The sequence below is a fragment of the Leptinotarsa decemlineata genome, unplaced genomic scaffold, assembly GCF_025532065.1.
Source record: "Leptinotarsa decemlineata unplaced genomic scaffold, Ldec_3_MD MMD2_tig00026328_RagTag_RagTag, whole genome shotgun sequence".
Lineage (NCBI taxonomy): Eukaryota > Metazoa > Arthropoda > Insecta > Coleoptera > Chrysomelidae > Leptinotarsa > Leptinotarsa decemlineata.
In genome coordinates, this window is record NW_027412688.1 from 9,876,309 (window position 1) to 9,902,343 (window position 26,035).

A 26,035-nucleotide genomic window follows, 5' to 3' on the forward strand; every position below is an offset into this window, starting at 1 on the left:
ATAAAGACAGTAATATTGTTCACAAGGAGAAAATAATTCCAATTCCGAAAAAGAATGCACCTACCACGATCAGTGACCTACGCCCTATCAGCATTCTGCCCTCATTTTCCAAAATATTCGAGAAAAATGTTTTCGTCAAGTAAGAGCTTTTCTTGAACAAAATTGAAACACGGAACACAGACTCCCCTTTTGAAAGTAATCGACGATCTTGCGAGATTCAGAGATCAATCAAAAGTCACTATTTCAGTACTGCTTGATCAAAGGAAAGCTTTCGATTTATTTAATTTTGATTTACTCATCAGCAAGTTCAAGTTCATAGGATTCGATGACATTTAACTTAAATGGATGACCAACTATCTGACAGGCCGATCACAGAGGGTTAAACTGGATGATTACTCATGGTCATCCCTAAAAGAAACAATCTCAGGTGTACCGCAGGGAAGTATTTTAGGACCCTTGATGTTTTCAGTGTTTATTTTTGAATACACCACTTTCTTTATCACATTGTCAAGTACAACTATACGCAGATGATATACAATTATATTTGTCTTCTCATAACACCGATACAGAAAGTTGCGTGGCCAATATAAACACAAATTTGCACAAAACTGGGTAGACAGTGCTAAAAATCTTAGCGTAACCATAGATACATGTCTTTCCATGAACATGTGACAAACATTTTCAAAGTATCATTCTTCAAACTCAAATCGCTATATAAATTCAAGTATCAGTTATCAGAAGAAATGAAACTCAGGTTAGTTAAAACTCTTATTTACCCCCATATCGAGTAATTTTTTGCCGCAATTATAACAAGCAAAAGACCAATATTTGATAAAATGTTTTTGTTAAAGTGACTTCAAACTAAAACACCTAGTTATTTATATAGTCTATTAAGCAGACATTCTGATATACATATGGTCAATTTGAGAATTAACTCATTCAACATATCTAGGTACGGTACTTCCAAATTTCAAGGATGTTTTTCTTATATAGCCCCTTCTTATCTGAATGAAATTTCAACTTTTTTAAATCATAATATTCATCAATTTGAGAAGAAAATAAAATCACAGATGCTTACTGCTCAGTGCTAATACAAAAATTTAAAATTTAATGTAGAATAATGTTAAGAATATTAAGAGTTATTGGCAACTATATGATCTATTATGTTTTCTTTTCTCTATCATTGTTATGATTGTAAATAAGTATTTTTATAATTATTTTCTTACACTCACTGTATAATTTTTGGAAGGCGTGGAAGGTACCCTTTGACTAACCCTTTTCCTTTTATGTATAAATTAATTTTTTATGCATAATAATGATATTATTATTAATTTTTTTCCACCGTAGTGTGCGCTAGTCAGGCCCAATCCCCCGAAGCCCCGATACATTCGGGAGGGCGCGCCAGCATTATCAACCAATGACCACTCCCCAGCACCGTGGGGTAAGTGATCATTGGGTCCGAGAAACATATGAACTGAGCAAGCGCAGTGAGCCAAGAATGACAAACTTCTGCATCGGTGCGGCTAAGATTTCTGCCTTAGTGCGGCAAGCCGGTATGATTTTAAGATTCGAGAGTAGAGAGGCATTATTCCACCAAGGACTCCAACAATCAGAACAACCATCTTGACAGAGTGATCTGGATAGAGTCTGCGGAGTTCGAAGAGAAAATTTCAATATTATATCCGTTTTTTCTTGCTCTTTTCTGACGAACTGAAAACTCCACGACAAATATCGTCTCTCTCTGGTGGTCGAGAAGGACTACATAAGGCTTATTAGCTTGTATGAGGCGTACTCTTACCATCTACCATACCATTACCATTAACCTATATTTATTTCTTCTGTTAATGATGTTTCAAATGTTGAGCCGAGTATATGCATTCTGCAAAATGTGAAACCATTCAACTTGAATTCTGTTTATTGAAATCGAACACTCTCAATCATCTATATCTTTATGTAAAATAAATAATTCTGCTATATTTTTCACTGAAAGGGTTCTACCTGATGTGATGATTCAAATTGAAGTGTGGCTGGATACTGCAAGGTCTTCTTGATACCCTATTGATAACGAGAGTTTTAGGATTTCTGTTGGTTCAGATTGAATAAAATGGTTCAAGATCCATACATGAAGTTGGATAAACCGTTCATATCTCGAGTTGTGAAAAAACTGTTAGGGGGAGTCTTCATATGTACTTCTTGCTTGAGCCTTTTCTTATTTGCGAGATCTATGGCGGATACACCTTCAGTTGCAGACACAAGACTAAGATTCTAGCCCACTAAATATGTACAGTAACAGCAGATACACCTTTAGTTGCAGACAACAAGACACAAAACTAGGGTTCTAGCAGATACACCTTCAGTTGCAGACACAAAACACAAGACTAGGGTTCTAGCCCACTAAATATGTACAGTAACAGCAGTTGCAGACACAAGACTAGGGTTCTAGCAGGTACACCTTCAATTGCAGACACAAGACAAAAGACTAGACTAAATATGTACAGTAACTAGATTTATTTTCTTCAAACGACATTTTTTTGTGGAGGACTCAATATTTTATACTATTTTTTGGGGTTTATAAACTTCCACAATCTAAAAAAAAATAAAAGCTAAGTCAAAATAGAATCTGCTGAACTGTAGTAAAGGGTAAACTGAAAAGTTCACCCCAAAAAGTTACTGCATAATATAAACTACTGGAAAGTCCAATTAGACAGTAACTTAACGTATTCGTGAATTTTGCCTACAAATTAAAAATAATCAATTGAAAAAATCAAATATTGATACTTAGCTTTCTTAAGTGATTAACGTTTCGGAGAACAATTCTTTTCGGTTTTCGAAACCTGTATTCACTATAAAAATCCCGATTCAAACTGTGATAGTTATTTCTTTTGACACATGTCAAAAAAATTGAATGTCCAGATGCCAAACGCGAAAGTCTACATGAACACAAATTCTGGATGTTTTTTGAGAATTCAGTTCAGTTGAGGTTTATATTTCCGGTCTCAACCTCTCTTCTTAGTAATGGCAACCAGGTACGATCCATTTCCACAGAGCTATTCGAAATACACTTGTTACCTGCTAAAATAATATATGCGGATTCTAAACGAGTTTTTTAATTCTTCTGTGAGTTTCTTTGGTGATGATTTTTGTTTCACTCTAATCTGTAGCGTGATCATCAGGTAATTTTAGAATATGTTCCGCTAACCCCGATCCTACCATATGTCTTCTTCTTAAATATTCACGATGTTCATTTTTTTCACATCTAAGGGTCTTGAGGTTTCATCTATATAACTTTCTGCACAGGAACAAGGTATATTGTACATAGATACTTTCGTTTTTTCAATCGCATTTTCGGGTTTAGTTTGTGTCAAAAGAGATCATAATGTGCTATTGGTTCTAAAAGTTGTTCTTACATTATACTTATAACCGATGCATTACAATTTCTCAGACAAACTGGGAACATAAGGTATGATGTTCGTTGTGAGGTATGTATATTATTGTTAGATTTGAGGGAACTGTATATGTTGTATATGTATATTGCTTTGTACCATTGAGAGCTTCCCACAAATCGCTCCGGGTATGCGTTTGGCTCCAAAACTGTTCTAATGATAGTTATTTCCTCTTTCGTATTATGAACTGATTTGCAAACTGTCTTTCCCCTATCATACAAACATTTAACTGTACCTTTTTTGACGCTAGCGTGGTGATTCGATTTATAGTGAAGATATCTGTTAGTATTAAGGGTATTCATAGATTTTTTGATTATAACATCAAGAAAAGGAAGTTGATTATGAACTTCCCTTTCTAATGTAAATTTTATCGTGGGTTCTCTTGAGTTGAAATAATTCAAGAAAACGTTGATGTCAACTGGGTTATGGTCCCAGATAGCGAACGTATCGACGTATCTCCACCATATCTTTGGACCATTCTGATAAGTTTCGATAAATGTTTTCTCAAAATGCTCCATGAAATTGTTACTCAGAATTGGTGATAAGGGTGAGCTCATTGCCATTCCAAATTCTTGTTGATAAAAATCCTCTTCGAACTGGAAAAAAGTTTCATCGGTACATAATTCAGAAACTCCAAAATAGCTTCTACATTCAGTTTTGTTTTATTTTTGAGATTATCATCATTTCTAATCTAGTTCTTATAATTCAACAGGAACATTGGAGAACAAATATCGAAACTCATCAGGAGATCTCCGTTTCCAATTTGTAATTCATTAACTTTTTCAATGAACTAAGTGTAAAAAGATTTATGCATATGCAACGTTATTTCCTCATAATGTGTATTTTGTTATGCTCCCATTGAGCATGAAGCATAACAGCAATATCACAAACATTTCCTATGGATAACATTATCACATAAATTGTATTAGAATTTGAAGAAATTCATGAATTGTTATTCAAAACAGATTCAGAAAATATTATCCAACTGTCCCTGTCTGCGTGAGTTATTTTTCTATGCATTACGAACTTCACAGTTGTTGAATTTAACCAGTTCGGATTCCCATTGTCTCTTGTGATATAATACGACTTGAAATCTCTGAAAAACGAATAAAATTTAATTTTGAAATGAATTGCTGAAAATAACAATTATATCCAGCAATAAACAGTCAAATGAAATTACAATAAAATAAAAATGAGCACAAAATTTAAAATTGAACGAACGAAGATGAAGAATAAAAAATCAAAAAGAGTCCACAATCGTCTTCGGGTGAAGACTAAACCATTCCTCCGAGAGATGACTATTTATTTATAGAACGCTTTCACCTATTTCCTCTTCCCTCTCTCCGCTTCACCGGTTTAGTGGGACTTGACCGTTTTTCCGCTTGAATAAAGGTTTCCATATGTTGCGTTTCTCTACGCTAACTTGGCTAGAGGCGTCGTTGAACAACATATATGCAGCTTATTTGAATTTTCTTTCAAACCAGTGTTCTTCCCTGTAGATGATCTCAGCTTGGGACCAATTGATGTTATGTTGATGAGTCCAAATATGCTCTGCTATTCCCGATTTGCTGGTTTCTCCTCGCTGTGTGTTTCTCGTGTGCTCGACAATGCGGACTTTCATTGGTCTCTTAGTTTCACCGATATAGGATTTGCCACAATCCTCCAACGTAGGGAAGGGCAAGCACTGGTTGTGATGGCTTCTCTTTCTTGCGAGGCTCTCGCTGTCTTTTAGCCAAAATCGATTCCACTATCACTTTGGAGTAACAATTCCGTTGAATATCTTTTTTGATGATGCCTAGTTTCTTAGAAAGCTTCCTTCGTATTAAAAAGCTGCAAAGCACGAACCACTAGAGTGATTAGAGTCTTGGTGATTCCTCTTTTCGTAGACTGATGGTAGTTGGATTCGTTATTCAGATACTGGCCCGTGTGAGTGGGTTTTCGGTATACAAATGTTTCCCACTAAGTGTTGGTTCTTTTAACCAATACGTCTAAGAATGGCAATTCGTTGTGGATTTTCTTCTCCATTGTGAAGGTGAGTACAATTATCAACTCATTACACATATGAATATTACTGGAGTTTTTTCCCAACACCATATCATTCTGGTATCTGGTATCTGTAATGTAGGGAGGGTGAGTGTACACCCACAGCACTTAGGCCAAGTGTGACCCATTGTACATCCTCTCGAGGAGTTTTCTCAGGTCATCGTCCATCCTGTCTTGTCCAAGAAGGTGAACAGGTCACTAGGAGATATCTCCTTTATATTGGCAGGTGTAGGCCAAGACTCGCCGAACACACACTCTCTTTGGCAACCCTGAGGTGGCCTTGGCGAAGGTTTTGGAAGGTGCAGCGACATTACTGTCGTTGCGCGGCTTCTTGAACCTTCTTGGGGTTCCCTCCGTGGAGGTGCACAACTGAGGGAGCTTTCTTGCAGGGGCAGCCGATTCCTTGCCTTTATTCAAGGCGGAGCTCTTGGCGCCCGCCGCAGAAAGTGCCCTTGCTGTTGGAGAAGTGGGGAAGGAGGAGGGGGCACTTATAGTTGCTGCCACTCCTGCCTCTATCGTTCTCTTTTTCCTTTTGGCCTCGGGACCGTAAATGGGCTTACGCCTTGGCCTTTGTATTACATCACGAGGTGATCTGCTATGTCCAGCCTCATTCCAAGCGGTAGATTGGGGTGTACATTTCTATTCATGCGCAGCCACCGCCTTAAATTGAGGTGAGCACTTCTGTCCAGCCTTGTTTTTGTGTTTGTTTCATTCATGTGTGTTCCCACGAGTAGCAAGGGAAGAGTTGGTCACCTGTAGCAGAGCCCCGCATTACCAGAGGTAGGGTGATTGCAATGAGGTTTCGTCCAGTTCCCAAGGGCATTGTTCGTGACCGCATATCATTGCGGCCATTCAGCTGTCGGCACGATTCCTTACACCTTAGTTTGCGTAGGCTGGTCCACCGTGGCATGTTTCGCAGTGGCTTTTGGGGAGTTTCAGTTCCCCTCGCCCTACTTATTTCTACCACTGACCAGGAGTTTGGCGATCCTGTCCGTAAGGTCACATTGGCTTCCGGAAGACAGGACCTCCATCCCCTGGTCGTTCCCCTATCCGCCACCTGGGGACGCGCCCGATAGGTAGTCCAACCCACGGAAACATCATATCGTTATTTTAACACCTCGACACGTGTCGAGGTGTTAAGATGATCACCAAGTGATCATCTTCAATGTTTGAACATTAACCTTATTATTTTAACAGACTACTAATTGACTATGCATCAGTGATTTTTCAATGGAATTGGCCGATCTTTGATGTAAATCCATAAGTTCATGAAGTAATATTTTCTCATAATAAAGTGTTAGTTGAATATTTATGCGATATATAGAATATAAATCCGATACGATACATGCTAATGTTACAAATTATGCAATTGGTTAAAGATTAACAAAATGGTACCTACCTTTTAACTTGCGATACCTATCAACATGGTACTCGTGAATTTTCATTTTTAAATAAGAATCAGTAATTCAAAAATTTCTCTTCATTCTGTAAATAGTTGCCTTATCAAAAAGTTGTCTATTTCGTTCTCAAAGTTTGATGTAGGTATTTGTAAATATCATATTGAAAGCTGAAATTATAGATGGATTGTTGATTTATATTATTTACATTCAAATTTCAGTATGTATTTGGATCACTGTGTGATATTTTCATATGGTAAACGTTTGATACTTCATGCTCTCTTAAGTTGATTGTAATATAATCCTGTATTGTACTATACTCAATCATATTTTTTTAAATTTTGAACCTTTCATAGACATCATCTACTTAATCTACTCACATCATCCAGCAAGTTCAACTTTATATTTTTTAACTCAAATTAATGGTCCCTACAGTCCTAAAATTTCTATTTCAATCATTCGCTAAGAGATGGGGAGACATATTCGATTCAAAATATCCGGCCTACATCATTGTGCATAAAGGAAAAGCAACATAGGTATATATCATTTGATTTGAAATTAAGAAAACGTTAGAAATGTCATTTCTGTTTGATGAAAAAATAATTCTTCATGGCAAATTTAGTGACTTACCTTTCTTATTTGATTGATTTAAAATCATATTGATTGACTGTTAGTAGTTTTCAAATTTCCAAAACTCTTTTTTTCGCCAGCAGGTCGATATTATTTTCTTCATAATTTTCAGTTGCTTTTGAAGGCATCTTTTTTTATAGTGGTATAATTATCTTTGTATTAAGGTATAATCCCCTTCTGGTTTGTTCTTCAATATCAAAATGATCAGTTCTCCAACTTCAAGATGAATGACAAAAAGATATATGTGATGATATTGTCCAAAATATCATATGGCGGTCTCTCGAGTGTTCATTTTTCCGATAAAACTGCAAACCCAAGTGACGTAATATGAACTCTAAACAGTTTTCATCAGGTACCAGTATTGCCAATCTTGAAATTTATCCCTTCGATTCACCGACAGGACTCTGTTGAAAATTACATGATTTGGTCAAAATTTCATATCACAGACTCAAGAGTTATTATTTTTTCACACCTGAAATTCATCAATTTTCCAATTGATCTGAGAATCTCTATCCCCTTTACACTTATTTTCACCCTAATTATCGCATTTATCTACAAGATCTCTGTGAATTAACGTTTTCATAATGTAAACCTCTTAATAGACCCTCGGTGGTTTTTCAAGTAAGGTAATCTAACTTCAACAGTTCAAATTACCAATATTGACAATCTTCAAATTTGTCCCCTCTATGAATCAACAAGAGTGTAATAAAAGTAATATAACCTGTTGGCGCTTGAACCTTCCGATAAGCGTAACGTTGGTTGCCTACACGAGCTTTCTTACTGTGTTATTTCGGACGCGAACATTTTCAATACAGGAATCTAGCCTCTCAGCTGTCGTGTCGGGTAGAGCAAACAAAAAATTTACCGATCAGTCAAAACTCAGCAAAATGGCAGATGTTGTGACTAGTGCGGTGTAGTTTCCGAACGATATTGTGTTGTTTTCATGTGATTAGTGACAATTTTTTGTACCATGGGGGACCACCTCAACATAGACATTTCCAAACTTCCCGAGGATGTCCGAGATAAACTGGCCGAACTGGATTTGGAACTGTCAGAAGGTAAGACCAATTGGAAAATGTAGTTAATAATCAATATCTGGCGAATTTGTTTATAAACAATAGCGTTTTGTCTGGAATTCAATAGAAAGGAAAAAAGGCAGGGTGTATGCACTTTGATGCAGTTTGCCTTGGGCTATTCTTTCTGCAAGGTGGTGCTTGTCAAGTAACTGCACGTTGTAAATAAAAAAATAAAATGTTTATTATTCTGGTATGCTGTGTCAACTGAGGGTATTATTTATTACCTGACCGAAGCACATTTACGTAAGTATAAAAGTATACCTGATTTTCATAAATTATCGCCTGATTATTTCGAGGTGGAAGAGAAATAGTTATCTACTTTTTATCAGGATCCTCAAATAAATGAACTCAAATATTTGCAACATTCGCACCTAATTGCTTATAGAAAAAGTATTAGAAATTAGAAAAGGCCGAGTTGAACTTGACATTGCCTCATCTCTTACAAATCCAACAACTATTGTTTCTCGCTCGTCCACTTCAGCTGATTATTTTTAATTGGTGACAGTTATTTCTGCTAGCTATGTATCATTCAATGAGTCATTTGATGGTCACTAAAGCAGAGACGGTAGTTGCGAGAGAGGTGTATATACTCGCACAGGTAAAAATCGTAAAAGTTTGTTCCACACGCCTGATTATATTCTGCGTTGGCTGTGAACAGTCTGAAATGACGTTGATAAAACTAAAACTGAGAATGAAGTTCAACCTCACATACCAAAGGGAGTGTACAAGTTTTTCGTTGTATTGGAATGTTAATATACAGGGCGATGCAGAAAACTATTCGTCTATAAAGTTGCAAGGCTGCTTGCACTAAAATTAATGGTAAAATTAATGAAATGTATATTTTTACTTGTTGAATGAATAATTGTCGAGTATTTGTCGAAAAACATGTTCCATTCCTACTTTTTTGTAAGGAGTAGCTGCTTTAACTTGATATCAAGTTAGCACAGTCACCCTTAATGAGACTCAAATGTTGTCATTTCTGTTATCAATATTTGTCGAATAGTTGTCGTTCTTTATAAAAAAAAAACGTGAAACGTTTTTTTGGTACTTATTACTAAACCTGAAAAAAATATAATGCAGGTCCATAAAATTATGCATTGATTCCAACCACTATAAGATAAATGAACCCCCTTCTTTATTTAAGAAGTACTTGAAAATATGGATGAGACATCATCGTTTTCTGAAAATTCATCAGTATATTAATAATAATCAATTTTATTCATCACAAGAGATAAAGGATATCTTTTTTGTATTTACAATAATAATTGAAGAAAACCTTATGAGGAATGGGTGAAGTGTCAGTTAAAGCTGCTCTTCAATTCAACTCAAAAACTATTCCTCTGAATTCCGATGTATTAATATATGCCACTATTGTCAATGAAAACTGTGATTTTCAAGATTTTACATATTTGTATGCTTTTGTATACGTTTCAAGATGATTATTGCTCACTGTTTACTATATTGTACTTAGCAGTACAATTAGATGAATTGGAAATTGTTGACATTTAATGTGATCAAATAATATTGTTTCCCCCCCCCCAAAAGATGTGCTGGTTGGACCCTGTTTCCGATGCCCCGATACATTTGAAGCTTCGGGCATACAGGAGGGGTAAGTGATCATTGGGTCCAAGAATCATGTGCCCTGAGCACAGCCAAGAACTAACTTTAGGGAGGTGAAACGATATAATAGGTAACAAGTGTGATGTCTGCAAAGTAGGTACACAGAAACAGAGAAACAATTTTATTCCTTTATTCATCTCAACTACTGTACATCTGCTTTTAATATATTCTATTTTTTTATCATTAACCAATTTTAATGTATGACCTTATATAAATTTTTAAATGTATTTTTCTACTGACCTGTCTACAAACTTTATGTTTCTTGAGACCAATAAAAATTATTATTATTATTATATAATGCTTCTTGTTTAGCTTATTGGATACACTTCCTTGTACATGTTCTAGGTCATCTGTAAGAGTAGACATATTTTATAAATATCTATTATTAAAAGTTGTCTTGGTGAATTCATGAAATTAAGATAAGTTATTGCTGGAGATCAACTGATCAAGATGAACATAACGTTCGAATATCCCAGGCAGTCTGATGGGGCAGTGTTTTCCAGGCAATCTGGGGTGGTAAAATAGAGTTGAAAAATTTATAATAATAACAATATTAGGTCTCTATTCCCAGATTTATACAATGAATATGTATCAATATTTACTGAAACGCGAAAGGCTGAAGATCAGTTGATTTTATCAAAAGATGTTTTTGTGGAGGAAAAAAAAATCAGTTTTTTATCGACCTTTTTTTGGGTAATTGTTACCTTCCACAATCTGAAAAAATATAAAAATTATAATGGAGAACTTTATACAAGTGTAGAAGGGCAAACTTTTTAGTTTACCCCGATAAGTTACTGCGTAAAAATCAAAGTATTTTTCACAAAGAAAAATCTTCTATTTATCAGTAACTTGTCGTATTTAACAATTTTGCCTATCAAAAAAAAAATATTAAGAAATAATACTTATCTTTTACGTTTCGGAGGCCAAAATCTGCCTCCGTCTTCAGAAATGGATAAAAATTCGAATATATACGCAGTTATTCCTTTTTTGAGAGCTTATTTCTTTACTTCTTCGATAGATGTCAAAGAAGTTTTGAAATATGAAATTATGTCAATGTTGTTGATTGACAACTGAAATATTCGATGTAATACAAGGTACTCTCCGATATCAGTTTGTTGCCATTTCGCCACTATTCAAAGTTTCTTCAAGATGGGTAGCCAAGTACGGTCTATTTCTAAGGAGCTATTCGAGATACAGTTCTCTCCAGACATGAGAATATACGCTGATTCTAAGAGACGTAAGCTAAAAGAATCAGCAAAATAGTTAAATACGACAAGTTACTGATAAATAGAAGATTTTTCTTTGTGAAAAATACTTTGATTTTTACGCAGTAACTTATCGGGGTAAACTAAAAAGTTTGCCCTTCTACACTTGTATAAAGTTCTCCATTATAATTTTTATATTTTTTCAGATTGTGGAAGGTAACAATTACCCAAAAAAAGGTCGATAAAAAAAAATGTTTTTCATCTTTGGCAAAAAAATATTTATATAATGCAAAAAAGAAAAAAAATTATATAACGAACGACCATTCTTATTGTCAATGGGTGTACATTAGATTTCGTTCAAATATTTCCGTTTCAGTACCCTTGAATTTTTCCAAAGACATCAGTTTAAATTCATCAGAGATTGTGTTATACACTTTGTGCGATCTGGTATGAAAAAGATTGTTTGAATAATTATGTTCGGTGTACAGGTGTATACATTGAATCTGGATACTAGAAGATATTCACAGAGTATGGTTTTTACTTCCTTATTGGGACATTGTCTATTGTTGTGAATTTGATGTTCATATACCTAGGCAATTCTGATGTATTTATTGATGTGACGTTTGAATTGAATGATAATAAAAGAGATTCATATTATGATAGTGAACTGCTGCTTTGGTCAATTATAACTCGTAACACATGCATTTTATGAAGTTATGTTTATGGTAGTAAGGTGTCAATGCGACTTACCTTCAAGCAGATAGAATTTCGTGCTATAATTGTCACTAGATCTATACGTTTTTCGAGTAATAGCCGGGAGCAAAATCTATACGATTTGACTTCTCAACTTCGTTTTCGATTTTGTACACTTGTATACAGTTGAAAATGCATAAGGTCGAAGTTAATAATTTAACTTCTTTATCCCTTTATGGGTGTGGACAACTTCAAATTATAGTATATCATACTTTTTACGTTGTTTAGTTAATCAATAATTCAACCTTTGTTTTGTTATCATACTCATCATATTATACATTTTCCAGAGTAACTGTATCATCCGCTTATATTTCTGATAAGCTTATCTCCAACATCTCCTCTTATTACTGCTGTGAACAGTAGGGCTGAGAATACAATTTCTACTTCCTTTTTATTTCCATGACACACTCGTTTTATTTTTATTGAGTAATTTAGAGAATATACAGTGCATTTCTATAATTCCCCCCCCCCTGTTTATTTTTTGAACGGCTCAACGCAATAAATTGAAATTTGGGATAACGAAATAAATGCATGAATACTTTATTTTGAAGTGAAATTGACATATAATACTTTGAAGATTGCGACTGGGCGCTATCTGTGAAAAAAAATTTAAATGGAAAGGGGGTCTTGTGACACATCATTTTGAAGATTCTAACGAATAATTCACAACTCTAGGATATGAACTCAATATCTTCACCTACTACAAAATGGCCGAACATTTAATAATTGCCTGAATACATTGACATTCAACTACATAATATATGTAGTAATAAGCTTGAGGTCAGTTCAGAAAGTGCTCGAAATAGTTGCCTTGAACTTCTTGATATACGAACAGCCTATCCGATATTTCACGCCGAACATTTTCGAACACAGTACTTAACGTCAATATCTCTACAAATATTTATTATTCTCTGTCGTGTGTACAATATTGAAGCAGGTTCAGTTTCGTACACCTTTTGCTTCAAATAACCCATAAAAAAAGTCCAAAGGTGTCAAATCTCGCGAGCATGCTGGTCAATCTGTAGGACCTCGACGGACAATCCAACGACCGGGAAAAATAGTATCCAAATAGTTTCTTACTTTTCTGGAGTAATGTGGTGGTACTCCATCTTGTTGGATTACAACATCCATATCGAAATCATTAGGATTCGCTTTGACGATTTCAGTGATGAGAGGGTCAACAGTAGTTTCCAGCATATTCAAATACAGTTCCCTGTTGAATTTTGATCAATAAATAGAGGTCCCACAATATGGTTTCCCAATATTCCTGCCCAAACGTTAATTTTTTCTGTGTTTCCCGGAAAACGTGAGGGTTGGTGTCACTCCAATGACGGCAATTTTGTCTGTGAACATTGCCGCTTGAAAAAAAATGTACCTACATTCGTCACTAAAACAAATATGTGTGAGATAGGTAAGATGTCTTGCAATGGTTTCCGTTATGATTTCGCAGAATTTTGTTCTTCGATCAGGGTCATCTTCAGTTAATTGGTGTATCATTTTGATTTTGTATGGATGATACCTCTTCCAAAGTCTCCACACAGTAGAAGGAGACACCTCACAAACATTCGCGACGGAATAAGTGGACTGTTCAGGATTTACTACCATCTAACCAATTATTTGCACTTGCTGTTCTTCTGGAATGGACGGATGACCTGTGGCTTTTTGTTATGTACACTACCGGTACAGATAGGACGATTCGGAAAACGTTCATTGAAAATCCTTTCGATCTCGTGAAAGTTACGCGTCGCATCGTGAATAAAAATAGCTTCAGTTTTTTTTCCAATGGATAAGAATTGACCATTTTAGAGATTGTTGACGTGGTACCTTTCTACTAGTAAAACTGAAAACTCAATGAGAATATTGTAACTGAACAATGATGATCATTGTCGTATTGAAATTTTTTGACGTTTTTATTAAAGAAAAATAACTTTACAAACCTTATCGGGTTGTTGGAATTGCTATATGGCAGATAAAAAGGAATATTTCTAGAAATATCAATATTAATGTGTTTATCTTCAGGAAATTATTTAATGTTCCGCCATTTTGTAGTAGGTGAAGATATTGACTTCATATTCTAGGGTTGTGAAGTATTCGTCAGGAGCTTCAAAACGACGTGTCATAAGACCCCCCTTTTCATTTATGTTTTTTCCCAGATGGAGCCCAGTCGCCACCTAGAAAGTTTCATCTGTCAATTTCACTTCAAAATAAAGTATTCATGCATTAATTTCATTATCCCAAATTTCAATTTTTTGAATTGACCCGTTCAAAAAATAAAAGAGGAAGACATTAAAGAAATGCACTGTGTACTAGTTTTAACTAATCCAAAAGATAGATGGTATTAGTTCAGGAAATATTGACTATTTTAGATATGAAAATGAAATTTTTCATTGAATTGAATCTTTCACATCCAATAGTAAAATTAGCAAACCAATTATGTTTTCTGTGGGTAAATGAAACATGCAGCCTTCTTCACGTATTTTTAAATACTTGTTTTACCTGTGCAGGTGCAAGATATACAGGGTACAGCGCAATGACCGTCTGTTAGCCATATTTTGGGAAATACTAGGAATGATATCCAAAAAATTGGAAAATATACGTTTTATAATATGCTTTATCGAATGAAAATAATGTTTTGTTCCAACACATCCGGTAATACCGGAAGTTGATACCAACATCCTCAATTCAAATGTAACACCCTGTATATTTTAACATTTGTGAATATCTGACATAATTCTGATGTGGGTTTATGTAATACACCCTATACCAAAAATGTACCGTTCTCGAGATACTCATTTGTTTATCCAAAAAAATTAAGTATTTCTCCCTCGAGTAATTCTCCCATAAAATTGAATGCATAAATAAACTGTTATTGATTCATCAAAATACTTCATTCCATACTACAAAATATTTGAGAGTTGCAGTGAATAAATTTATCAATTGAAGATGTGCTATTTATTTGGTTCCAATAGGATGCAACACCGCCTCATAATTGCGGGACCGTAGGCGTATTACTCAATCATTTATTTCATAGCAGATGGATTGCCAATAATAGGCCGTAACTTTGACCAGCACGTTCCCCCGATCTGTCTCCTACGGACTATTATGTATCGGTACATATTAAAAATATTGCGTATACAGATCCTGCAACAAGGGAGTATAAATATGGTTAAAAAAGTTTAACAAGCATTCAACGCTGTAGATATTATAATTTACCGAATTTATCAACATTTTCACTTATAAGACTGTGCTATAACAAAACCGGTGCAGTTGGGAAATTTTGTATTAATCGCCCATAAGCCGGATACTTGAGTAGGGATACAAATTCCTTCTAGTCTGTGCTTCTACTTGAATTTAAATTCATTTCCGCTCAATATTCTTATTATACACTACCTTTTTCATAGAGGAAGTGTTTCTTAAACAAAGACTGCAGATAAGCTCGTTGATGCACTTGTAAATGTTAACTGAGTCAATGTGATAATAATAATTGAGTTCAGTGGTACATATAAAAGGCACCCGAAGAGGTTCATTAGAAGTTTGTTATGAATATTGCAGCAGTGTTAATTTTAGTACATCGATAAATTGAAAATACAAATGATATGAATCTGTTTAGAAATATTTTGGATGGAAGTAAAGTTTATCGTCATTTTGTTCAAGATATATCAAAATGGTTCTGAGAAAATTTGTTTAGAATAAGGAATTATGGCCCTATATAAAATTCAGATAGATCAACTGCTTTGATTTTTTCAGATTGAATTGAATTGAAAAGTAGTTTATTTTCTTTGAAATGAAACTCACAGAATGTAATAATATGGATCTGCACAAAATATATTTATTCACACTATTTTTGTGGGAATCATTAACACTATTTATGATAATAATTATAAATTTTCACGATGCACTTTATTTCTAATTCGCGTTTCACTACATAGTAGCATCCTCAGTTGAAATGGTGGACACTAGTCCACCTACAAGAGTTCTCTCCAGCTTTTCCTAACAAAAATTATGAAAATGGATATAAAAATAAATCAGACTCAAGTTCTTTAAACTTTGTGGAAGAAGATAGCACAGGAAAACGGAACACCAACAATTTCAATATACATCCTTCAGACGAAACCATTAACCAAAATGGATTAAAACTACTGCGTAATTATTCATATCCAAACATTCCAGAGGAAAGTTGACGGTAACTTTCAATCTGTCTTTCAAATCTGTTTCTTGAAAACATTCTCTTCAAATACATTACTAAAATTCGACGAAACCTATGTAATTATAGGAATTTTCTCTCTTTCCTTCTTTCTTTGCATTTCGAATACATTGGTTTTTCGTCTCCCTCCAGAATTTTTTCCCTCGTGAAAAAACTCAAGCATTGTGATAATATCAGTTGACCAGTTTTTTGTGGTATTGGAGGAGACAAAACCCCGATGGGATCGTAGGTAACCTGCCAACAATCTTGAAGTTGTCCATTATCAAATATCTCAAGTAGTCAGTGCTCTTGCGTTTTATCTATAATTTTTTTTAAATTTTACTTAATAATAAATCAGGTGATTTGAGCAGCATTCCTTGGAGTTAGCTACATTCATTTCGATTGTTGATCAATGTCTTTTGCCTTCGTAGATGGCTATGAACCGAAACAGGGTCTGATTGGAACGGGATAGTAATATTCGTGAGTTGTCATAACTCAATTATTTCCATATCCATACAGTATCTTCCAGAGTTGCGAATACCCTATCGAATTCCCCATGTAATCCGAGCCTAGATGGAATCGATGGGATTTGAATACCGAATGCGATGCGGTGGATATAAATCAACGTGAGCAAATTGGCAATGTAACTGCAGGAAATTTACTATCGATTATGACGTTAACAACAACTTGTCTCTCGCTGGATAGTTGCGATATACCTATTGCCCCGAAATAAACAGGGCAAGCACAAGGCCGATCTAAAATTATGAGTCTATCGCGTTTTTCTTGGAAGCGGTGATGTGAATTCTGATGGTTATACTATTTCACGTCTGTCGGTAGTTCTGAACGAATAACTTGGAGGGGAAATCGGATATAACTTTTGTCACCAGGAAAACTATGGAGAATGAATGTGAAAAATGTTAAAATAAAGGTAAGAGTACGCGGTTTGGCAAAAGTGACATTTATTTGGCACTCTGACGTGAAACCATGAAAATCTTGGTAAAGTTTGGCATACGTTCGTCAGGGTTTAAATGCCAAATGAAAATACGAGAAATGACAAATCATGCAATCGTCAAATGTTTGGTCTTTTGAGTATTTTCCAACGTTTTCAGTTGGACTGTCAAACTATTAGATTCGTCGATTTATTCGACACGGCACAATTTTGTGACACGACATGTATGTATTTTTGCTGGTGGAAACTGGAAGTGGTTTTCATTGATATACTACTCGGTTAAAAAAATCAGGTAAACAAAATATTTGAATTTTTTTCTACCATTAATATGGAAGTGTCCAATATATAGTCTGTTTCAACTAAAACCAAACCAAACTTGAGATGTAGGTTCTTATATAGTCTGTAACAACGAAAATTTAACAGAGCCGTTTTTTAATATAAAAAGTAAGATTTTTAAAAAAAGCTCGGACACGTCGATTTCTAATTAAAGGGGGACACCTTTCAGACTAATCAGTTTTTTTTCAGTACGCACCCCCTCGGAGGGGTGCGTCCGACGACCCTTATTTAGATAGGGAAAGTAGGTCGAGTGGCACCTTGTTTTAAAGGTCTTTTGAATACCTTTACATCTCTGTTAAAAGAACATTTTTGTAACGATTAGTTTTCGAGATAATTTGAAGATTTAAAGGTATTTTTATTGAGTTCAACTCTTTTTAAAATAAATCAAATTGTTTTCAAGGTACAATTTACGTTCAGAACTTTCATGAAAAAAATTAATTTTTGCTTTTTATGACAACCTGCTAATACGTGTCCATTTGATTTCGTAAAAAAGTAAGAATTATTTGTTTATTACGAGGAGATTTTTTCGGGGGATGGGGTTGGTTACCACCCTTACATTTTAGGTAAATTGAGTGGCACCTCCTTATGAAGGTTGCCTTTTGATTTGGATATTTCATGCTGCTGATAAAAAAGTGAATCATACTAAAAACTTACCTACACTACGAATACAACCTGTTGATTTCCTTGAATGCTGATGACACAGAAAAGTTTAAAAAACTGTTTTAGGGTTGATAAATCCCAATAATTGTTTTTAAAGCACACACAAAAAAAACACCTAATAAGGGTAACTCACTTAGAAAATTTAGAGTAAATGTTCAAAATGTGCGCCATTTTGCTCCATGCAACAATAAAGATTTTGTTCGAATTTTGCTCTTACATTATTCAACAACTCATGAGTTATAGCTCGGCATTCATCAATAATTCTACGACGTAATTCATCCAAATTGGCTGGCTCCACAAAAAGTAGTCCAGTGGTGTTAAATATGGTGATCGTGCTGGCCATTCAATTGGACCTCTTCTGCCAATCCATTGTCCTTCTAAATTATTATTCAAAAAATTTCGAACCTGCTTGTTGAAAATGGATAAATTCATCTTGACATCTTGGATCCTGTTCAATTATTTCAACTATACAAGGTTGTATTGCCTCTTCAAAAAGTTCCATCAATGAAAAATGGACCTATAATACTATGATTGCCTAATATTCCGGCCCAGACATTCAACTTTTGGGGATGTTGGGTATGTATTTCTGCGTATTGTCTTGGGTTTTCATCCGACCAAAAACGGCAATTGTGACGGTTCACGCAACCATGTAAATAAAATGAGCTTTCGTCCGAAAAACAGATGTTATAAAAGCAGCTCGGGATTTTGCATTAATCTCTCACTCATGCCCTCACAAAACTCCTGTCTTCGGTCAAAATCATCCTCATTGAGTTCATGAACAAGTTTAATTTTGTAAGGATGAAATTTGTGGTTTTTAAGGATTCTCCATGCGCTCATATTCCGGCCATTGCTGATAAACCTCTGGTACTTAACCTGGGATTGGCGATGACTTGACCAATCACTCCAATCGCAGTATCGTCATTCACTACCCTTCTCTGAACATTTCTTTTCTTATTTAAAACCGAACCTGTCTCCCTGAATTTTGAGACCAAATCCAGAACGTGATTTCTGCTTAGGTGTTTCCAGGGTTTTGCTCGTTAAATAAAATTGATGTTCTATTAGCATTTTGGTCGTCGCCAAAAAAAAAGCAATAACTGAAACCCTTTCAGCAGTAGTTAGGCATTTTTGAACAAATAAAAATACGTGACCCGTTTAAACAAAAAAATCGAACGATGTACTAATGAAAACTGGAAGAAGAGGAGTGGGTATTGATTTTAAAAAAAGGATTTTATTTAACAAAAAACTGATAAGAAGAACTGCTCGAAAATTATTTAGGCATACAAGTTACAGAGTGGTCTGTCTAATGTATTATTAACATGGCAGTTTTAACTTCAAATTATCTCGAAAACTAATCGTTACAAAAATTTTCTTTTAACAGAGTTGTAAAGGTATTCGAAAGACCTTTAAAACAAGGTGCCACTCGACCTACTTTCTATCTAAATAAGAGTCGTCGGACGCACCCCTCTGAGGGGGTGTGTACTACAAAAAATCTGATTATTCTGAAAGGTGTCCCCCTTTAATTAGAAATCGACGTGTCCGAGCTTTTTTTAAAAATCTTACTTTTTATATTCAAAAACGGCTCTGTTAAGTTTTCGTTGTTATACACTGAAACATACTCTCTGTGTTTCAATATTCAAATTTATCCAATTCTCATTCACTGGTATCTCTTTTTCGCATTGTTCACCATCGCTATTGGAACCACCACACTGGAAAAAGTCTGCGTTGTTATCACACTCGTTATTACTATTAGTACTTGTCTAAGGACGCCACATTTTGAACAGATAATAAAAATTTTAAGTAACTTCACCAATATCAAATTTCAACACTCAAATCGCGATCAGTTCCTGAACTGAACACCATGGCGATAAGCATCCCCGCATTTCTCGATTTCTATTCGTCATCATAACATGACTTCAAATTGATTTTATGACTCTTCAGCCAATCATAAATGAATAATCTGATAATACAAAAATGGATGTTTGTTGGTTGGTTGGTTGGTAAGTGATAAGTAATCAAGTATAAGTGATTTTTCATAGAGAAGGTTTTTAGGCTATCAATTTTTCTGAAACTCACCACTAGATGGCGCTGTAGAACAATTTTTTGAAAGCACTGTTCTATAACGCTGCGAACGCCTAAGTTCGTTGATTCTGATTTTGTCAAAACATTGGAAAAGCAGCGATACAGCAACATAGTACTAATTAGTACTACAACTACCAAATTCTACACGGGTGAAGCCGCGGGCAACAACTAGTCATAAATAAAATCGCTAATCGAATGTATGTAGCTCGCGAAATTTAAACATTAACCTTATTTTTTGAACAGCCCATTATATCCGACAGCGAGAAAGCGGAACATGTAATTGTCAAAGTCAATATTTTAAAAGATTCAAGTGAGGAGGCCAGTGAAAACACTGATTACCCAATGGTTGTAGAAGTATATGTTCCAAAGAACAAGAATGCATCGCGTAAAAATCCAGTTGAGGTAATCTACGATTGGAAAAGCGCAAATGAAGTATTATGCTTGATTTGGTTAGTGGAAGACGACGCATCATGCATTGCCCGAATACAAGCACCAGGCCAGTAGACACTTTCTATTGGGAATAAGTTACTGATAAGTTGGGTAAAGGCATCAATTGAAGCGGTCTTGGAAGGAATTAGCGAATCTTCGCTTTCCAAACCAGCCTGGGAAAATTACACATGGAAAAATCTGGTCAAGGTATAACTGAATTGTACAATCTGGTGTAGAAGAATATCAACGAAATTATGCATCAATCGACTTTATGGTGAATGATGGTGTGGTAGTGTCACTGTTTCTAGTCCCGAAAACACCAGAAGTCTATATCATTCTATTGATAGCAAAGTTAATGATGATTCACTGGTAGTGAACTAAGGCAATTTTTTGGTGTGTGGACGACTTTAAAATTGATTCTTCGTGAGATGTAACAATGTGTTTTGTGCAAACTTGGTAATCGATTATGAAACTATATTGTTTTTTTGGTTGGCTATAAGAATTCATTTGGTGACAAACCAAATTCTACGCGGCTTTGCCCACGTAGAATTTGGTTTGTCACATTAAGTTTCGTGATAGACAACTTTAAACAAATATTTACAATATTTTTTTTATTAACCCAAAACTTCAGGTTTCCGTTTTTAAAACTAACAAAATTCAATACAATCTTTGGACCCCTATTTTTTTACCAAGTTTTCCCCCTTCGGTGTGGAAATTCCTGATTCCCTTTCTTGATTCTTATTTACGTTACGTACAGCTTCGGCTGTACGTTGATATAAGAGCGGACAACAGATAGAAATTTATATTTTTGCTTTAAAACTACAGCAACTGAAAAAATATGCCAACAAAGTCAAAGTCGAAATTATTCATCATTTTTGATAGTTGAATGTATATATGACAGGTCACATTTCACAAAAGATATTTTATCTAATATCACTTATATCATTAACAAACATGTTAGGTACACAAAAAATATTATTTTCATACTCCTTCAGGGATTAAAAACAACTTGTTACCAAAAAGTCTTTGACTTTTTTCTAGAATTTGAGAAAATTTGTTTCACTTCTGATGCTCAGTGGTAAAAAGTTGAAATATTTTGCCCCGGCATAAAGTGATGAACCTTTTTACTTATTACGGTTTATTTTTTCCTGATGGAAGTCGTTTCTGCGTCTCGTTTGATGAGAGTGAATTTCCCATGTCGTGTTAGCAAATGGGAATATATATGAACGTAGCTTAATATTTTGTAAAGATAAATACATTGTAATGTGAGAATGTTTTGTCTTGGAATGTTTTCTTACAAGATTCTCTGTATTTGAGATCAAAAATTAGTCTAATGAAACGTTTTTGCATTATAAAGATTCTATTTATTTCTGATGAGTGTCCCCAAATGGTAATATTCATATTAAGCGTAGAATACACTAGAGTGGGTTGCAATTTCTCCAGGCGGTCCCAGATATGGAACGGCCGGTTATGGAATATTGTAGAAATAATCGTTTGGGATCCCAATTGAAACCCAATAATCGGACAATCACTGAATGGTCACGGTAAAACCTGGGGTCATGGGTACCAGGACCAGGACGAAGACTAAGAATAGAACTAAAACCCTAAAAAAATATTCCCCGTTTTAATTATTTTTAGCCTCACCGGCTTTCTTATTTTCCCTTACCTCTTTGGTTGGTTGAGGGTAGTATATATTGATGACGTTGTTATCGGCTTACGTAAATCCTTCGTAACGAAGAGCAAACTATTCGCTGAGGTCACAACAAAGTGACGAAACGATAGGCAATTAGTCGCTTGAAAGCAGAAGTGCAGTAATCCACAATTTTGTGAGAATTTTTAATTTGGAACACGACAGAAAAATTCCTACACATCAGCACTGCTACTTCGCAAAATCCGACCAGTTTAATTTTTATCTCTTCTAGAAAAAAAAAAGTTTTTTTTTCTCCATACCGAGTACTAATAAATGAATTGTACTTCGGCAACCCGTGATTCTTTATCTGTCCACCAAGAATATGCAACCCATTTAACATCCGAGTTAAATTAACTGTGGCGTTCTTCTGTGAAGAATCCTTCACTGACACCTGTCGGATATAATCCAACGCCCTTCGTGGTATTAGCCAGGGGAGTAGTTGTTTTCTGATAGGTGTCAGATTAACCTACTGTGTAGGGAGATGAGACTGGCCTGAACGAATTGTTCTTAGATAATTTGATTTATAGCCAGTCTTCAAGTATGTCCACTGACTATATGTGAAAGTTTTCTTTCCTTATACGAGGAATTGGGCAAATTTTGGATATGCAGTTGGTTACCTCGTTCACAGGCAGATGGGGCGATGACAAACCTGTTGTTTGTTGTATGCTTCAGCTTAGTCCGAGGAATGATACTCTGACGGAATTCGATTTTCAATTATCAGAAATCATCGACTTTATGTTGATGATATACACTACCTTGCACTGACGAGTGGCCAAACAGCCCGAAACCGGTCTGCAAGTGTGTTCCAATAATTGAAAATATATTGCGGCAGTTGTATCGCCAACAGCATATGCAGGAATAACTTCTGTGAAGAATCCTGCACTGACACCTGTCGGATATAATCCAACGCCCTTCGTGGTATTAGCCAGGGGAGTAGATGTTTTCGGATAGGTGTCAGTCCATTAACCTACTGTGTAGGGAGATGAGACTGGCCTGAACGAATTGTTCTTAGATAATTTAAACTTTTACCCGCCCACTCGTTGCTGTGGCTAAGGTTTTTGTTATAATTTTACATAATATTACATTGTAGTAAACTTTTTTTTTTTTTTTTTTTTTTTTTTTTTTTTTTTTTTTTCTGATTGATTCGGCCGTTACTTGATGAAGATCCATAGTAATTTCACAAACTACACTTAAACGATTTGATCTCCACTAACTTTATTGAAAATAATCATAACATGTTTCGCTAAAACATTAGCTTTTTCAAATGATTAATTAATCATTTGAAAAAGCTAATGTTTTAGCGAAACATGTTATGATTATTTTCAATAAAGTTAGTGGAGATCAAATCGTTTAAGTGTAGTTTGTGTAGTAAACTATTCAAGAGGAACGGTAGGAGAACATCAGTCACGTGAACCACCGTGCTTTTTTACATTTTTAAGGAATTTATCCTTAAGTAAAGCGATTTTTAATTTTTTGAGCGAAAACCATGCGTCGGATAAAGAAAACCCAGCAAATCAAATGTGCTCAAAAGTGTATGGAGATTTTAAAAATAATTTTTAATTCAAGATAAAGCAGTGGCGTAGTATTTTTTTCGCTAAAAATATACATTTCAAAACTCGTACGTACGTCACTGGCAGAGAAAATTAAGAAAATTGTACATCAGAAAATGCGCCTTGAGGCATGGAACATATGTACCATATATACCAAAGAAGTCTACAAAATTATCTCAGTTATTATTAAAAAACTGATTATTTTTGAAAACTTTGCCACCCTGTATCTCAAAAGTTAAGGCGTTTAGGACATACGTCCATAGGAAGTTTTTTTCTTAAAATGGTTCTAAGAATTACCTCCTTAAATATTAGCATGTGTTTAAGGAACACCCTGTAGAATAAATATATAGATATGTAGATAGATTTCCTAATTAACTCACTTTCCATAGTGGATGATGATCGTAATATCTCAAACATGAATAAAAAGACATATTCTGAATCATTGTAAACCAAACACATAAAATAATCTGACACTTTCCATCGGTAATTCAACATATTGGTAATCTTTTTCTGATGCCTACAGAACTTGTAGCAATCCTTGAATCGGTCAATTATATTAACAATCAACGCTACACGCTCATTTGACGCTGATCTGAAACGGCCTGGTAATAAGTTCGTCACTGTCATTGTTCGAGAATTCGATTGTAACCATTGTTGCTATTCAAAGAGCATCGCTGGACCGCAATGGAAATGTTATTGAATTAGATAATTGCGGCAGAAACACTGATGCTGCATCAAATACAATACTTGATGACATTATACAGGGCATATCATTCCTGACTCTAGAAATAGCGGTATATTGGACAAAGAAGCAGATTTTTCACTAAAATAATCCTAAAGGACCAATTAAGTATTTGCAAACCATCTTTTGGCAGATGAGTAGAATGTATTAGATTTGAAAGAGATGAAAATCACAAATTTCAAATCAATGGATTAAAAAATTCATGATTACCAGGAGTGAATGGATATGAGTTGAAAATTATACTAATGCGTGGTAAAATTTTTCTCCAATCTATCTCCCAAAGCACTATTCACTCTATATCTATTTTAGGATCAAATATAAGCATAAGTAATTTTGGCCATATGTTCTTAGATACTTTTCCTCCTATAATATCACAAAATTAGACCAAGGCTGTTCATTAATTATTTATTGTTACTTTTGAACGTCGCGTCGTGAAAAAGAATGATCAAATTAATTTCACGCCTGAGTTGAATATTTCTAAAGATAACTTTTCAGAATTGTTTACCTATGTCGAAATTGATTTGGGTGCATGAAGCGAACTAAGCGGAAAACGATTTCAATCGCAATTTTTGTGGATGTCGGTGTGCCCGACGTTTTCTGAAAAAAATTTTCACAATGCCTAGACTTTCCAATGGGCCGTTACGAAAACAAAAAAATATTTGTATACAGTGCATTCAATTTAAAACGAGCTACCCTGAATAACTTTTGGTACAATGATTTGCAGGAAAAATAAAAAAAACATGTTAACCATAGGGGGACACATTTTGACATATTCACATTTGATGTTACTTCCCCTATCGAACCCCCAGACTTTAAATGACCTAATAGAAAAAAATCTACAGGAGTGAGATTCGGAGACCTTGGTGGCTATTCTGTAGGACATCTTCTGCCAATCCAGCGATCAGGAAAATGATCATTAAAAAATTGTCGCACTCGAGCTGCATAATGAGAAGGTGCACCTTCCTTCTGAAAAACTAATTCGTTTTCGAAAAAAATTATATCCTCAATTGCTTTATTGATTCACGGTATTATTCGATTCTCCAACATATCCAAATATTTATCACTGGTCAAATTATCATCGATAAAAGTATGACCTATGCTGTGGTCACACAAAATTCCTGCCCAAAGTTTCAGTTTTTGAGGTAGTTGGGTAGGAACTTGACGGTATGAAAGAGGATTCGTATCACTCCAATATCGACAATTTTGCCGATTCACCTCTCCATCCAAACTAAATGTACATTCATCCGAAT

The 26,035-nt window shown here is 35.0% G+C and overlaps 1 protein-coding gene and 1 long non-coding RNA gene across 2 annotated transcripts in view; one reads left to right on the forward strand and one right to left on the reverse strand.

Moving 5' to 3' along the window:
* Positions 1–4,278: 4,278 nt before the first annotated feature.
* LOC111511357 (uncharacterized) lies at positions 4,279–12,458 on the reverse strand. The gene is made up of 5 exons (XR_012467319.1): positions 12,165–12,458; positions 10,450–10,559; positions 7,514–7,917; positions 6,886–7,053; positions 4,279–4,539 (listed from the first exon to the last, which is right to left on the reverse strand). It is a non-coding gene; the product is annotated as an uncharacterized lncRNA (long non-coding RNA).
* The window catches only part of DIP2 (disco-interacting protein 2), a 612,353-nt gene continuing 594,648 nt past the window's right edge, over positions 8,331–26,035 (forward strand). The window contains exon 1 of the mRNA XM_074182728.1: positions 8,331–8,571. Within this exon, the coding sequence (XP_074038829.1) occupies positions 8,484–8,571 (88 nt within the window). The 5' untranslated portion in view covers positions 8,331–8,483. The remainder of the gene's footprint in view (positions 8,572–26,035) is intronic.